Here is an 18231-nt window from a genome sequence, read left to right on the forward strand (position 1 = left end):
AAATATTTAAATTAACTTTGAATTTATTTATTGAAATAGTTTTAGTTTATTAGGGAGATTATTGTAATTTTTTATATCTTTGAAGACGAAGCTATTTTGACCATGACTTGTATGGAATATAGGGATTATAATATTATTTTAGTATCTAAGTATTTTATTCATCTAAAATTCTTTTATTTTTTCTTCTTAATAAATTTGAGTAATGGAATTTATTTTATAAATAGTGTTTACGGTATGAACTTTAAGTAGAATTTCCGTATTGAATGTTGAGGGTTTCTTTAAAATTACTTTAATAATTCATCTTTGTACTATTTACAGGGTTTCTGACCCCTGTCATTGGCTGGTTTATCAAGTGGGCACTTTACATACTGTAACATTCACCGTTTTGCCAATGTTCGAACATCCATATTTCTTCGATTCTTCCACCTGTTAAAGAGCTAAAAACCTTTATTGTTAATCTTAATCACTCCCTAGGGGGTAAAAACCAGTATCTTGTCTACAACCATTTGGGCAAACTCAAAATATTTTTGAAAATATATTTATGTTACATTTAATTGAGATACAAAACCCAACTCCATGGAACCAAAGTTCAGTGTTGAGTTGGGACGAATAAATGTAAAACACTTTGAAAAACAATATTTATTTATTTAAAACTTCAAGTACAAAGAATAAGTACGTTGGCGGACTTATTGCTAAAAGCAATATCTTCCAGACTGGTCAAAAGACGAGATTGGTCAAAATTTTGTACTAAAAATCCATAAATATATATAAAAAGAAACGTACATAAATTTAAAAAAAAACTAATTAATTAAAAATAACAGCTGTTTTTTTAATTGGGAGATAAGGCATGCGATTGCTTGGATTGGGAGATATTGTACAGAACAAAAACATCATAAAAAATAGTTGGGAAAATAACATTTTTATTTGTATGAACTTATATGTATTCATATATATAGAATATATGTATTAAATTTTCATTACTAACTGTGTACACTTTGTGGAAATCTGATATTGGTTCTGAGTTTTAACACTATACCCGTTTGTTTACTATAAATATGTATGTAGAACTGTTAGTTTCCCAAATAAAATAAAAATAAAATACCCACATATAAAAGAAACGCGCATAAATTGAAAAAAAAATGATATGAGAAAATAAAATTGAAATATACTAACTAAAATATTAGAAAAGTATTGTAATATAGATTTTACTTTTATCTGTTTCGTTGGGATGAAAGATGAGAACAGTGCGCCGATTTGATGGTGTACCCTATGCATCATTAATAACAAAGAATGAAATTAAATTAAAATAACTATAAGCATTATTTCAGTCGTTCCGGCCCCAAATGGGACCGCTCCACATCTCTAGCCGGTGGAAACAACACATCAAGAAACACTTCTAGATTGTTCATTACAAAGCGGTATGCAAAATATCATATAGTGATTATGCAGTTCACATGATTGAATATTACATTATCTACATGTAATGGAATAATTAGCATTGTGAAATGATTATTAGTTTACAATAGCAACTGCTAAAAATACAAGCTAATTTTTTATTTTTTTATTTTTAAGTCTGGGGATGTCAGATTTTGGTCGAAATGAGTAAAGCTAGGGTTTCCTAGGACAGCGGTGCCCGTATTTTAACGGCCGTAGTTAACGGTGATGCCGTGGACAGCCGTCGTAACGGTGACTAAAGAGTGGTGAGGAAAACGATGTTAATAACATTTATCAAGACCGTTTTCCTAGGAAACCATTCTCTAGCCACCGTTACGGCGGCTGTCCACAGCATCACCGTTCACTACGGCCGTTAAGATACGGGCACCGCTGTCCTAGGAAACCCTAGCTTTAGGGCATCATGAAGTACTATCAAAATAACCATTATTTTATTGCTGTTAATGCAAGTCAGTTACTTTCACAAATTTAAAAAAAAAATGTTTGTCAAGCATACGTATGTATATTGCGGGCCTCGTGATGTTATGGTCAGCACGTTTGCCTACCATGCGAGGGGCCTCGGGTTCGTTTCCCGACATTGTTAATACGAAATATTGATTTAAAAGGGTGTTTTCACACATTTTTCTTTCTTCGTTAAAATAAGTGTACTATATTTTAAACATATTAAACCAAGTAGCGGGATTTTCCTCCTAGAGTTGACTTGCAGATTACACAAATTCTTTGAAGATTCTCGATTTGGAAAACAGTATTACAAACATTTTTTTCAACAAACAAAAGGACTATTTTCCTTTGAGATTATACTTTTGACATATGACTCGCAACACATGTGGCGCTCGAAGCGGCCGTTTTTGGCATTATTCATTTCTAGAACAAATCGGCCAGTTGACATTTCAATCGTAATGAGAACACCTAATACTGACTGATTTACTAACTTTTTTTAAGTTTATTTATTTATTTATTCATTAAAAATTACAAAATTAAATATTTATGAACTTATTAAGTCTTTTTAGGCTATGCCCGTGTCAAGCCACAATAAATAACAATAAAAATACATAGTAAAATTAAATAGATCAAATTATTATGACATAGAATAACAATCTAGAAAAAAAGGTAAATGTAATAAATAATCAAATTCCAAAGAATACAATGCAAAAATGATAATCAGAAATAATTTTTAAAATATAAATTTTACAAATTAAGAATCACACATAATCAAATATACAAAATAGTGGTATCATTAAAATCAACAAAATAATAGCAGTATTAAAAAAAAACAAAATAAGAGTATCATTTAAATCAATAGAAAAAGAATATATATATAAAAGCATAATTGAAATGATAATTGAGATATGTATTCTAGAAACTCACTCAATACTATAGTAAAAAATATATAAGAAATAGGAGCAATAAATCATATGCCAAATAATAGTACGTACTAAATTAATTAAGTTATGTGTTAAATTAATGGATAATATAGCTACACAATATAATGTATCACGAAATTACGTCGTTTGAGTTGAATTCATAGATAAGAGTTGTTGTATCACACAGAACCACAGAAAAATAGCAATTTATAGTATATATACATTTTATTATGTACCTACTATGTAGGTACAAATAAATTATGTTTTTTATAGCTTTCCTGCAAATAAAATCACCGTTCACCACTGATGTATTTCCTTCGTTCGCCACTACAGTGTGGCGTACTATCCTCTATGCCTATTGAATAAGTTATGGTAATAGTATAAAGGAAATGACAGCATAAAACACTCCTAAAAATTATGGCTGGTCTGAAAATGAAGGATTGAAAGACCTTTCAGGAACCAGTGATAAATTTAGCAAAGCAGAATAAATAACATTAGAATTTCCTATGCTAATAAAATTAGCAATATGACGCCATAAACATCATATGGACCATGCCGGAGGTTATTATTATTCTTGCCGCAGTTTTACATGTACGGTTCTACAAACACGCCTCAACTGGACCGCGAACTAACGACGGGTACATACATATTATTAGAAATGTGAAATTAGATGTTATTAAATTAGTTTTTATTTGCATTGCTAACGATATGTGATTCTAGAGTTTCCCAAACAGGCCTTTGTAGATGAAAAATAAAAGTAATTAAAATACAAATATTGGAAATTAAAAGACGAAACCCATATAATAAAATCTTATCTTTATACAAATATATAATTATTCTGTACGTGTAATGTCACTGAACTTCTCCTAAAATGCTTAACCGATTTACGTGTGGTTTTTAGAGAAATGTAGATTTTTGCGCTGTGCGTGTTCGTAGATATTAATTTTTTTAATCGATTCTGTGAAAAAAAAAAAGAAGCATAAATATTGTTTTAATAGAATTACCTGGTTTGTATTCGACAAGAATGCATATACAAAAAAAATGAAGAATGTTATTTTATTGTGTTTAAAAAAAGTTTGTTTTTTAATTTTTACAAACAATGTACGCTTTTTATGGATCCCAATCAGATTCTTTCCTCACATTTCTTATAATTTCTTCCCATTTACTTATTTTTACTGGATTTTTGGTAATACTAAAATAATATTAACTGACATTAAATACATTTAAGAAAATCGTATTCATGAATAAAGTGCTCCCTGGTGGTAAGAAGAGGCGAGTATGACATATGCAAGAAGAACTCTATATTTGAAAATTAATTATTTTATGTTTTGGAAATCAACCATAAACAAGTACCTAGGTACCTACTTATCAATGAAAAGTATTTTTCCAAGGTAATAGCAGGCAAGCCAACGTTCGAGCAGGACGACGTCTGTCGGGTCTGCTAGTTGTAATCTAAATTTGAATTGAATATCTAGAAGTTAAAATGCGAAATATAAAACCCCGTCTTAAAATCAATATTCTCGTTTGGAGTTTTTACCTTTATCTACACCATGCCTGACTTGGGGCCGGTTTTATAAACATCTAATCAAACTTCCGTAAGTGTAACGAACCGTTGGCCGTTCGTTACGATAACCGACGGTTTTGTGTTCTATAAACCATTTTTGTTAACGGACGGTCGCCGGTAAGCATTTTCATAGAAATTGACATTTTTCTGTCAATTGTCTATGGAAAAACTTTTTATCTAAGCCTTTCTGTCAAATGCGAACGGTGCGCATTCATTCGCATTGAATGAAAAAATACATCAAAATCAAATGCAAATAGTCGACAATTTTGAACGAAGTTTCTACACAAAAAAGAACTATGAATTGAGAGTACTTTGAATTAGAATTAAAATTATTAAAAGCGAGCCGGTACGATGGATAGTTTTTACTTTTATCTGTTATTTTAGTATACATTTATATCAATAAAACATGTTTAAAATTTAAAAAAATTAACTGTTGAATATATTTATCCATCAGACTAAAGTTGATTTTATACCACCACGCAGAGTAAAAAAAATATGAAACTGGTAATTTAACTAAATCCCAAAATAATGACTATCTGCATGTTAATTGGGCGGAGATTTAATCAAATAACAATGTGATAAAACAACTGTCATGTCAAATACGGCAGCGGCACTGAATGTAACGGATCGTAATGCATTTAACCGGCCAAAATCGGCCAGTAACCATTTAACCATAGATTTAACGGTTCGTAACGCTACGAACGTTTATAAAACGCAATAATCGGCCGGTATACCAAATATTAGTTAAAAATGGTATCAAGTTAACGAACGGATGTTTATAAAACCGGCCCTTAAGATTTGCCCTAGATTGGAAAACAAGAGCTGATAGCGGAGAATTTATATCAGATAATTCCGCTGCAATTGAATGCATTGACCCACGGATCAGTGAGAGGTTGGGAACAGTCTAACAATGGTAAAAACGAAAGAGGAGTCAGCAGTCTCGCCTCCTAGAGCCGAGTTCGGTCACGCCCCGCACAACTCGAAAGCGTGACCCGAGGCTTCGTCTTCCCAGACGGTTCGTCTTCACCACTAGGCGGGAAACAAGTTTGACACACTTCAGGAAAGCGACAGAATATCCAGGAGATGTCGCGCGCGTACCCGAAGAAGAGATGAAACCTTTCGAAAAGTTGTGTAATCTTTCGGGTCATGACGGATTGAGCAAAAGATTGAAAAGGTCAACTCTACGTGTTTAAATTACAAACTAAAAATTATAATAATGGCACGGAAGTGGAGCGCAGAGACAAGCATTTGAAATAAACAAAGCCATTGAAAATACAAACCAAAAATAAAGTAAAATGGAACAAAGAGTAAACAAAATAAGTAAAAATAAGTACGTAGAAGATACTGTGGAAAGGAACGATGTGATTATTTTATTTATTTATTTATTTATAAATTTATTGCAAAAAAATAATATACATCCTTAATAACAGGGAATCTATATAAAAACAATTAATGTAAAATGAAAATGGAGTGTTCTCTGTTTATGATAGGCTCCATCTAACATGGCACAGCCTGTTCTAAGATGGAGATTTTTTATCTTTAGAGGGTAAGTAGTCCTATACTAATAAAACAATAACATAAAAAAGAAAAACTAAAACTAATTAATTATAAATGCTCAGTTAATCAAATGTAAGAAATTAAAAATCATTATTATACAAATATAAAGTATATATATGTGCCAAGAATACATGTTCCTTAAACATAAATAATATAATATAATATATAATAAAACAAATATAAAGCAATTAAATACATAAAAATATAAATAATATGTGTACCAATTAAATAAAGTAGTACTTTATTGATTTACATATATATTTTTTAAAAATCTCTCGCTACACTATTTATATGTGCAGTTATTTTTATTTTAAAATTTGTTTTACATTTTGAGTCTTTTATATTTAGCAATAAATCATTGCCAAATATAAAAGATTGCCATTGTTTGTATTTTTAAATTGCAACAATAATTAATTTGTCATCATATTATATTCATGTAACAAAGAAAATATGATACGCTGCGATTGGTGAACCAACGCAGTGCCCTATGCACCATTAGATGCGGAAAGGGAATGAAAAAAAAAGAAAGGGCTAAATTTTTATTTGCAAACAACGAATCGTGTAGTATCGGCCAAATTAAATTCAAAGTTCGGATAATTCTCACTGCTCCATTGTGGTCTGAAATTTATTTGACTTTTTATTACAGCCGAATAAGCCATTGTTCCACGGAAACTGGTTTCGATGTAAAGTGTGCTCCGTTTGGCCAAATCAATGGGGGAACCGGTAAAAGAGTGATCACTAACCTGGGAGAACGTTACCTCGTCATACAAATCAAAATAGTCCAACGGTAAACTAAAAATTGCCAAAGAAGTTGGAAATTTTAACGACGGGATTTTCAGGAAGCAGAAGGCCGCCAGGCCGCAATTTTGAAAAAAATGAGATATTGGTGTTATAGGGTGGAAAACAGTCAGCTCATATTGATGTTTGTTGGTGTACTATGTTTTTTTTATAATTCTCAATAAAGGACTACTTTTATAAATCGCTTGCATATTAAACAGTGTTTTTGAGTTGGTTTAAATCATGGATATCCCGCCGAAGAAACGGGAAATGATTATAAGTGAACATATATTAATGACTGCAAATGAATGTTTTGTGATTCATGGAGCAGTCAGCAAGATTATTAAGCAGAAAGAGAAACAGGGTCAGTTACAGCAAAAATAATTGGGAAATGTGGAAGAATCCGGAAAACTAGTGTCCGAGATGTAATATTTTAAATCAGAAATAGTAAGAAATAGTAACCCCAAAAAAAAAACGAGATTTGGCAGCCACTGGGGTGATGATACATGACTCAACAGTATGAAGAAGATTAATTGAATCTGGAAGAAAGGCAATTCGACCACAGAAGAAACAACTCCTGACGGCACGTATGATGAACCAAAGGCTAATTTGGGCTAGAAAATATACCAAATGGACTTTAGAAGACTGGAAGAAGGTACTGTTTTCAGATGAGACCCAGTTTGTCGTGCAGGGATATCGCACAAAATTTGTTAGAAAAAGTGGGGACGAAAAATTTACTGTAGCTTATATTGACCAAACGGTGAAATACCCGTAAAGAAGATGTTTTGGGGCTGCTTTTTGTATATGGGGACCGGATCTTTGATACCAATAGAAGGAATGATGAATAGCCTAAAGTATAAAGCTCAATTGGAGCAGCACAGAACTGAGTAAATGTTGTCGCAATGGTGGGGCTGTATTTCAACAGGACTGCTCCTTGTCACGTATCGAAGTTTGTGCTTATATTTCAATGATAAAAATATAACTCTTTTAGACTGGCCTGGAAATTCACCTGACCTTAACCCTATATAAAATTTGTGGGCGATTTTTAAATCTAGGATACAAAAAATGGACTGGAGTTCAAAGTCTTTTTATAGAAACATTTTTTTCGTCCTTTTTAGGAAGAATATATTTATTGCAAATATTTCATTTTAACGGCATGTTTTTATCAAATTCGTATCGGCCAATCGACGGCATTAAAAAGCCGTCGTCTCGTTGACCACGGGAAAAGCTTTTCTAAACCAAACTATTCGTTACAGTAACAAAGTTAATCGATCACAGTTTAGGAGGAGAAATACCGAGGGTCACTTCGGCGATAATAAAGTATAATTGAGAAGAACGATGTATAATGAACATATGTGGACTTAGAAAGTGGTCCATAGCAGAATGTAGACATTGTGTAATATTTACAAGTTTTATTTCAAAATAACTGCAGAATATTTCGCAACTCAGGTTGGTCGCACAAAATACCACGGCGTATGGTAGTCATGATTCACAATAAAACATTAATTACATCTGGATTACAGCCTTGGGTACATTCGTCAGTAATTCGATACTGTGAGATTAACATCGTAGCATTTTGGCTGACCGGCTTAGCCGGCGAAACATTGAACTCATGTTTTGTCATCTATGAATTTTGTTTATGTTCGCACAGTTGGACTAGGCACATAAATCCTACAAGATAATCAGATTACCGTCACAGCGTACTAATTAAGGCTTTAGTTTGGTAAAACGCACGCAAAATGAGGAAATCATACGATTTTGTCATTTTAAAACCTTACCGGTACCGAAAAGGGCAGGTATGGGGGTAATAAAAACGTAAATAAGATATTGTTAGAAATTTTATATTACAACCAGAATTATCTTCTTTAAAAAAAAAAGAGAATACAATTCTATAAAAAAAGGATTTAGCTAAAATATTTCTAAAAATATATTTTTTTAAAGTATTACTGAAGCCATAATTTTACGTAGAAATAAAGGAAAATGTCACAAAAATGTATGTGATTTAAGATGCTTTTACTTCTTTTCAAAAACAAAAAATAACGTTTTGCTTCGGCCTCTTTCTTGTTCAATTTATTATCTTCAAATTATTACAACAAATTTTAGTTCAATACTTAGTCTTTGTATGAGAACCCAGATACCTAAGTTTAGTCTTATTTGAAATGGTGTAATCTGCCGGTCTAAAAGTAATTATATTTTAGTTACATAAAACTTTTAAGCATATTTTTTAGAAGAAATATATGTTTGCTGCGCATGTTTGTGGATCTTAAAATCTTCAATTTATTTGTAAAAATAAAGTAAGGAGCATAAATGTGTTATTCGACAAGAATGCATTTACTAAATAATTGGGGAGATTTATTTATTTTAATGTTTACAAACGGCATTCGTTTTTTGTGGATGTCAATCAGATTATTTCCTTAAATTTCGTATGATTTCTACGACGTATTTCTTTTTACTGGATTTTTTGTAACACTAAAATAATATTATCTAACACTTAATACATTTTTGAAAATCGCAATCCTAAATAAAATGCACCCCTGTTGTTAGAAGAGCAGAGTTTGAGATTTACAAAAACCATTCCGTATTTAAAAAATATTTATTGGTATAGGAACCTACTTAAATTCAATATTTGAATATTAATAACTCATCACACGTACAGAAGAATTATATATGGCTGGTCATATTGCATTTTTTTTATGATTAAGCAACAGCAGATCACAAAATGGCAAAACGAAGAGATTGAAATGTCGAACTCAATGTCAAATGTCACTTTACTAAGAAACTCTAATAGCAGGCAAGCCAACGTTTGGGCAGGACGGACAAGGTCCGTCATGTTGGTTAGTTTGGTATATTTTTTTAATGGTACGATTTTTAAATAACGACGTTTTAAAGTGGCATAATCGTATGAATTCCTTACTTTTTATCGGACAACAGCTTTAACAAAACCTAACGATAGCGAACATTCTCCCTGTTCGATGTGCGTCGCGGCATTCCTCAGCAATAAATATCTCCACGCTTGGAAGGAATCTCGCTGGCGGGTGTCGTGGACGCGAATTACGTCGCTCACCCGGTCTGGTCAGATGTGTTACGAAGCCATCGCCATTTAGGGAGCACCATCTGCAGCAACCGGCGAGCTAAGAAAGTGGAACTCTCGCGTAACGAGACGGTAGAAAAGAAAACAGAGGAGGAAAATCCGCGCAACGGTCAAACGGCCAGTTGATCACTCGCGTCTAAACTCGCGTCTAACGAAATCGAAATCTCGGCAGAGCGTTTATTGGGCGTGTTGATCGGAACAGGTACGGGCCTGGCGTGAAATCGACTAACAATCAGCATGGAAAAATCCCTGCAGGATTTGGAAGGTCTACCGCACTCCCGTGCAGGGTCTAAAACCACCGCAACTCACGTTCTGTCGTTTTTGAGTTATTTATCGATTCGTATCATATATATAATGAGCATTTAATTAGCTATAAGAGAATCCAACTCCCTTTTCGCTACGATAACTAGAAAGTTGTAAATTAAATACCTACCCATGGAGTAACATTTATTTATTTATTTATATGCCCAATGCGCATTTTTAAGGACATATTTATACGTAGAAAATTATTATAAATGATAAGGCTGATATATTTGGTTCTGGACTTAATAGTAATTAAACGGATTTGATTTATTTTTTTCTGTTTCATATTAATTTACATATTTTTGAAATATTTTTGGTTACTTGTGTGTATTTACTTGTTAAAATTATGCAAATTTATGATTTTTAACCCTACAATGCTCAATGTAGACGATCTGCTACATACCGATAGTCGGTGTATAAAACTCTTCTAATACCCATCCAAAATTCCTCTTTCTTCTCCAACTCATATAGTGTCCATGCGGCTCGACTGTGGAATCATCTCCCATCCACCATCAAAGATGTTACTACCTTATCTCTGTTCAAATCACGTCTGAAGAAACATCTCCTTTCTCTTCCTTAATCTCTCCTCCTTTCCTCTTCCCTCTTTTTTCCTATTGAGTAATAGTTTTGATTTAAGGTAATTTATTACGTTTATTTCTATTTTTGTATATCTTTAGCTTTTTAATCTTTTTTTTCTATTGAATATGTTCTGTAACTTGAATTATAAAAATATTTTTTTTATTTTATTGGTTGGTTGGAAGAAATTGCCATTTGGCAATAAGTCCGCCAATGTCCAAATAACATTAAGTACAAAAAGTTAAAGAACTAACTAAAAGTGATTTCAAAGAAGTTTATCACTCGGCGACTAGTTTATTATATTGTATACATACTGGCCATTATAATTTATTTTAAAAAGTCGCCACTGGGGAAAAAATTCGCGATAAAATTTGAAACAAAAAGTCAGTTGCACGTATTCTGTCAAAAGTGTAATTTAGCTCAAGTTCAAAGGGTGATTTCTTTGTTTTTTTTTTTTTGATTTGAAGTTATAATTGTTTCCCCAACTTTCATTATTATATAAAAAGATTTTTATAGGAATCGTTATTTCTTGTATTCCTTAAATTCTTGTATTTTTTAACCTTTTAAGTGATAAAGCATACTGTCCACATAAACTAAAATATGAAATTTAAACAGAAAAAAATAACATTTTTTTTCTTTATTTTTCCCAGTATTTGCATAAAAAAACATACATAAAAATATGTTTTTAGTTAGAATCCAAAAAAATTGGGCAAAGGAGGGTTAACATGTCTTTATATATACTAGTAAATGTACATTTGTACACATTTATTTTTTCTTCATATTTATGTTCAATGTTTATGTTAAAGGCAATTTATACTGTTTATGTATACATTATACAAATACATAAATGTATATAAAATAGATACCTAAATATTACACGCTTTACAACACAAAAAAAATCTCATTAATGTTGAGTAGTTTGGCTTAAATTCGTCTTCAAATGCACGAAAGTAAAAAAGTGGGATTTTCCAGATTATTAATTTATTATTATGGATAACTTATATAGCGCCATTTTCGTAATAAAATACCTCAAGGGCGCTTTACATAGTGATTCTATTGTTAAATTAATTTAATTGAAGCTTTTAAATTTGTAATTTATTTAAAACAATTTATTTTGTTGTCACATGCTACGGATTTATCCAAATGATTTAGAGAACAAGTGGGTTTTAAATTTTTTCCGAAACGTCACTTCACTTTCACAGCCTCGCACCTCCGCTGGGAGAGCATACCATGCCATAGGGCCTGCGACCGCAAATGCGCGTTCACTAAATTTAGTGCGCTGTTTGCGTAAAGGTATAATAACTTTTCCTCTCGCCGTAGACGTAGCTGATCTAAGCGTGAGACGCCTGTCAGCTAGTTCATCTGGAATGCATAGTTCCCTTGGCTTTTTCTTGAAAGCAGTATAATTCAATATTTCTCTATCTTGTTTAAAAAAAAAAACAATTGTACGAATTCTGATGACACAGTTGCAGCTAAAAGTTGGTCGAATTCCCCAAAGTCCCACCAATAACAATGGGATGCTCCCAATAAATATTTGCTTTGAGAAAAATACCTTGCATCCAATTAGTTAGGAATAAAAAATAAAGAATTTGTAAAGATTGAGTTGAAATATTTTTCACAAGGTGTTTACTCGCATTTTAAATTAATTGAATCTGGGAGGCACTGAACTTAAATGGCCGGTAAGACGTGTAAGAATTACCTGTTATTTGACGCGAATAATAGTATAGAAAACGAAGCAGAGGTAAAGATAATGTTGAAGGAAAATGAAATAAATACTTATTCAGTTCATGTATCCGATCGTTAAAAGGCTTATAAACACCGACGACCTTGGAATAAAAGCCGATTTGCAGTCAGAATGTACATTATATATATATTACCCGAGCGTCTTAATGAGCTTAAAGGTCTTCGACTTTTTTTCTGGTGATAATTGAAGTCGAGAAAATTAAACAAATTTGATCTAATGCGTAAATAAATCGTCGACGAGTGTAATTAGCCAAATACTCGAATAGAGAAAAAGCAATTATACGGAATGGAAGACGTGTAAATCGAATCATTAGCCACCATTGAAAATATGAATGAATTTCGTACAATGCGAGTGTTTTGTTTTCAGTACACGCGGTATTCATTAATCAAAATATTACCTTGACTTGTTTTGGCTGGATGGCCTTCAGTTCCGCGTTCCTGGCGTACTCGGCTCTTTCGGCGATCTGCTTCCCCTCCGCTCTCCTCGTCAGCTCCTGCGGAATGGACTGCTCCTCCCCTCTCGAGAGGGTGGTCACCTTCCTGACTATCCTCGTTGTTATCCTCCTGGTCCCGTTTTCGTTTTTCTTCGAGACTTTCGTCGACTCGAGAGAGGAGCCGAGCACCTCCGTCGACAGCCGCTTTTTCGTGTAGATCGACTGGAGGCTGTCGTCTTCGTACGAGGGTCGGTGCGGTGTCGACGAAGCCATCGCTTTCGATTCGTCGAATTCGAAGTGGGTCTGGTTCCCGTCGTGCACTATTCTCCCGCCGAAGCTGTCGTCGGCGTTCCCATTCCCCGACCTGTATCCCGGATAGTTTCCGTCGTAGACTGTCGAGGTTTTGGTCAGACTATCGCGCAGACTCCTCGGCAGCGACGCTAGGTTGAGGCTCGTCGTTATGGGAGGCCCCGTCTTCTTCAGACTAGATTTTAGCGGTTTCGAGGAACTGGGTAGCGTCTGCGAGTGCTGCGGAGTTCGATGGTAACTGTCATCTGCTTCGTTTTCTAGCGTCGCCTGGACGAACAATCTCTTGTTTACTCCGGACCCTTGAGAGTCTTTTACGAAGCGGTACATCGACATTGTGAGCTATTTTATTGGCATGTCCACAAATAGAACGCTCACTCGACATTCGCAATTTTTCTTAGAACAATTTACTCTCTCCACGATCACTGACACTATTTTTAATGGCACATATACAATTCGTCGGTTTTAGATCACATCACTATAAATCACGTTAAACATAAATGCATATTAACGAAGTAATTAAAAAATATATATTACAGCAAAATAGCGTCAAAGTAAATTTCTCTTTGTAAGATGATCATACTCTATATATCTAACAGGGTCAGATTTGCTAATTCAATAGGGAAAGTTTTGAAATCAATGACATTGCTATCAATTACAAACCTAAGTAATCAACCATAATTAATTTAATTCAATTTTATCGTGTTCATGTTATTTTCACATTTAACTTCTACAGAAGTACTACTGAAAATACGCATATCGAGTCTGTCCAACGCCGTTTTCTAAGAAAAATGGCGTGGTTGCTCAGATTACAAAGGGGTAATTATTCCTATTTGAAATAGAGCAATCTCTTATTCTGTCTTCGTTGGAGAGACGTAGAACTGAGATGGACCTTGTATACATTTTCAAAATACTTAATGCTATAAGTGATGCCCCATCTCTGTTGCAATCAATTTCTTTTCATGTTTCCAACCGTGTAATCAGAAGTGAAAATCTGCTATTTATTGAATCTTCTAAAAGAAACTCTTGTTTTTATGCCCCAATGTCCAGAATGTGTAAATTAGTCAATTCATCACACGAATTCTTTGGGATAGATCGTCCGGCGAAGGCTTTCCGTAGATCTCTTTGCGACTGAACAGTGTGGGATGAAGTTAGATTGGCATGGTTTAGCTCGAAGTTTTATGTCTTTCGTTTTTATGAATATATTGTATACCTTTATTGAATAGCCCTTGTTTGTCTTTGCTACATATTTTTATTTTATTTAAAATTATTTATTGACAATTCTTGGTGGAATTCCATCGTAATTATGTAATAACTTATATTTACATATAAGTTATTAATTTTAAAATACTTGGTACACTTCCACTTATTTATTTGATCAATTTGCACATTCACCCTCTAATGGGCATCTTCAGACTGGAGAAAACGATACAGTGTGAGGATAATCTATATAAAACTAAATATTATCTTAAGTGTAGGTACATTAAAAAATTGGTCAAATAAATAAGTGGAAATGTACCAAGTATTTTTAAATTAATAACTCATATGTAAATATAAGTTATTACATCATTACATAGTTTTATGTTCTTTTTGTTTAGTTTCTTGTATTTATGTTTCTTCATGTAACTGTTGTAATTGGCTTAGGCCGTATGTATAATAAATAAATAAATAAATTTAAAAAGGGCCTATTCGTTGACACTTTTCTATTTGCTACATTATTTTGTTAAATATCTTGGAGAAAGAAAAGGGGGACAACACGTGCTAGCAACAAAACGTTGACATGCGCACAACTGTGTAATATTTCAGAGTTATTTATGCATTCTGCGCACGCTTCGTGAACGCGGTAAGAATTATAATATGAATTAGCGGAGAAAAGAACTAAGCTAACTAAAAACCATTATTTTTATCCTTAAAAAAATGGTTTTTCAACATAAAAATGCAAAATAGAACGATGGACGTAGGCAGTGAAACAATAATACGATAAATTATAAAACAAACGAACTTAAAAAAAAAATCTGTTTTCATTCTAAAGCGAATAAATGATTTGATTAATGGGAATTTATTGGAGAAAAATTAACCGATGAAAACGCATCGGTACTTTTAAACCAAGAAAGCGACTATATCTTTTGATTATTATTTGTGATTCTCTACATATAGTGATTTGTATTCATCGCCAAATTTATCAAATTGATTTGAATTTAGCAAATTACAAAAATAAATCGACAACAAGTCTGCAGCTAAGCGTAATGTAAATTGGCCATAGCTTGGATGAAAAGAACCAACCCATGACGGTATCCGAAATTCGTTAAATTTGATATTATTACTATTTTACACAGAGCGAATAGATTCTACGAACTGATTGCAAAGAATTGATAATTACACGGTGTAAAACTCAAATTTAAATAAAACTAACCGAAAATAATAATAACGTATATGGAATGAACTTTAATTAGCGAAATTTCAAAGTCAAGATTGTCGAATGCTGCTTTTAAACTTAAGCGAAATCAATGTCATAAAATAAGTGAGAATTCTAACGTAATTATCTTTATATATATAATTCCTCTGTACGTGTGATGTCACCGTACTCCTTCTAAACGGCTTAACCGATTTACGTGCGGTTTTCAGAGAAATATAGATCTTTGCGCTGTGCGTGTTCGTATATATTAAAATTTTGAATCGAATATGTAAAAAAAAGTTAGGAGCATAAATGTTTTATTCATCGATCTACCAGTGTTGCAATCGAGGAGAATGCATTTGCAAAAAAATGGAAAGATGGTGTTTTTTTGTGTATAAAAAAGTTTGTTTTTGAATGTTTACAAACAGCATTTGTTTTTTGTGGATCTCAATCAGATTCTTTCCTTAAATTCCTTATAATTTCTCCCCATTTATTCCTTACACACTAAAATAATATTAAATTCAATACATTTAAAAAAAACCATATTTCTACAAAGTACACCGCTTTGTTCGTGAGACGACCGCAAAAAGAATGCCATATTTGAAAAAAAAAATATTTTATGTTTTGGAATTTAACCATAAACAAGTACCTACTTAAATTCAATATTTTTTGAATAACAACAATTTTTAGTTTTGGAATTTAATCACAAACAAGTACCTAGATGAGAAGTATTTTTCCAAGATGATAGCAGGCGAGCCAACGTTCGGGCAGGACAACGTCTGTCGGGTCAGCTAGTTATATATAATATTCGACAGCATTCAGCCTACTTTCTCTTTGTATATCAAATTATATAGACTAAGGCTAATTACAATAAAAACAGCACTTTTTGAAGAACCAACCTAGAAGAAGCAATCTAGTAGGACCGTTTAAGTTGCATCGACACAATATGACACTGTAAATACAGCAGTTTCATCGGGTACATTGAAGATATGCTAAATAAATTATCTTGTACCTAACATTAATGCATACTAACCTATCTAACGATTTTTTTTTCTAAACATAAATAAACATGTGAACAGAGATAAAGGAGAGAGAGATGCAAGGTGGTTACGCCACATTACTCTATGTGTGTATAGCACATTGACTAGGTTGAGGGGTTAAAATTTGTTTGCTACCTACTGGGCCCTGGTTAAGATGTTGCACTGCCGACCGTGGATACCAATATGAAAGAAAAGTGAAACTGAGATAATAGCACTTTTGTGAAAAGGGTGAATAATCAAATCTACACAAGAGTTTTTGACTTTAACAAATAATAAAAAATAAATACATTAGTTTTTTTTATATTAAAATAAGAATCTAAATATGTTTTTGACCAGTTTTTTAAAGTACCGTAAGATTTTTCTAGGGCTGTGGGTGTTTTCTGCAAATTGAGAAATGCCGTTTTTGTGATCGACGCCATTTTCAGAAGGTGATTAATACAGTTTTTTATTCCAAAATTGTGGACAGGCTGCTTTCTGCGTAACTGCGTTAGCTTGAATGATGACATGTCAAAAGTCAGAATAATCGGCGCGGCGTGCGTCCATGAGAAGATGCATGAATGTAGAGGATGCATAGTCCGATTGTTTGAAATTATTTTTATTCCTCGAAATAATTTTTCATACTAAACGTTTAAATTAAGACTAAAGCAGCCATTCTATGTACTCGTACATCACACGTGTTTTAATATGCAACGTGCAAGACCGTAAAAAATACACAGGGACTTTTCCGGTTACCCGAGCCCCGGGCTTTAAGATGGCTACATCCGCCACTGGGCTTGTGTGAAATATCACACATCTTACGGGCGCAAAATAGGCAGAAAATAATATGATTATTATAAAATTATAAATAAACTTATCAATGAAACTTCTTGGTTTAGTTTTACTATTTACTATTTTGACCAACGAGCGCTTTCGCCTAAGTAGGCATCTTCAAGACTGGTGAATTGTTTACAACATTTACAGTTTTTATACTATTCTTAACATATTTTGGAGATAAGTTTTATCAAGAAATATTAACAAAAAACATCAAAAAAATAATATTATTAAGGTTGATAATTCTACAATATTTTGAGTCCCTTTAAATAAATACAAATCGGGTTGTGGTTCTGTGGCTAGTGTCTCGGACTCACGGACCAATGGTCCGTGGTTAGAATCCCACTCTACTCCAACTTTATTTCAATTTTCTAACAGTGAGTTATTTACAACTCGTTGAAAATGGCCCTAAAAACTAAATATTTGGGTAAATCATAAGAACGCAAATATTTCTTTTATATTAAAAAAAATATATAATAATTATATATATTTGTAAACTCTAATTTTTCAAGTCAAACATCACTATTCTGCCAATGCTTAAAAGTCCATATTTATTTATTATGCTGATTTTAGTGAAATAAAAGGACAGTGAGATTAACTTCACTCGATTTCTTTATTAAGGACTTTTACCCAAAGGGGAGCTATCGAGTCGAAAACACTCTTCCAGTAGCTCAATCACAAATAACTATCGTTGTGCTAATAAGCGACGTGATAACAATTTCTCACCATGATTGTTTATCGTATTCGCGATCACAATGGAACATCCGTAAACACCTAATATTAAATGTAAAAATATTTACGTTTCGCGACGTATAACGA

The 18231-nt window shown here is 32.8% G+C and overlaps 1 protein-coding gene across 3 annotated transcripts in view; it reads right to left on the reverse strand.

Annotated features, from left to right (window-relative positions):
• shot (dystonin-like protein short stop) overlaps positions 1-18231 on the reverse strand; it is a 495344-nt gene that overhangs the window by 268893 nt on the left and 208220 nt on the right. The window contains exon 2 of one of the 3 annotated variants that reach the window (XM_088229643.1): positions 12826-13645. The exons of the other annotated variants lie outside the window; for them this stretch is intronic. Within the exon in view, the coding sequence (XP_088085769.1) occupies positions 12826-13503 (678 nt within the window). The 5' untranslated portion in view covers positions 13504-13645. The remainder of the gene's footprint in view (positions 1-12825; positions 13646-18231) is intronic. 3 annotated transcript variants of the gene reach the window in all.

This window comes from Micrasema longulum, unplaced genomic scaffold (genome assembly GCF_059751315.1).
Source record: "Micrasema longulum isolate JH-2025_06_02 unplaced genomic scaffold, ASM5975131v1 h1tg000691l, whole genome shotgun sequence".
Taxonomy (NCBI): Eukaryota; Metazoa; Arthropoda; class Insecta; order Trichoptera; family Brachycentridae; genus Micrasema; species Micrasema longulum.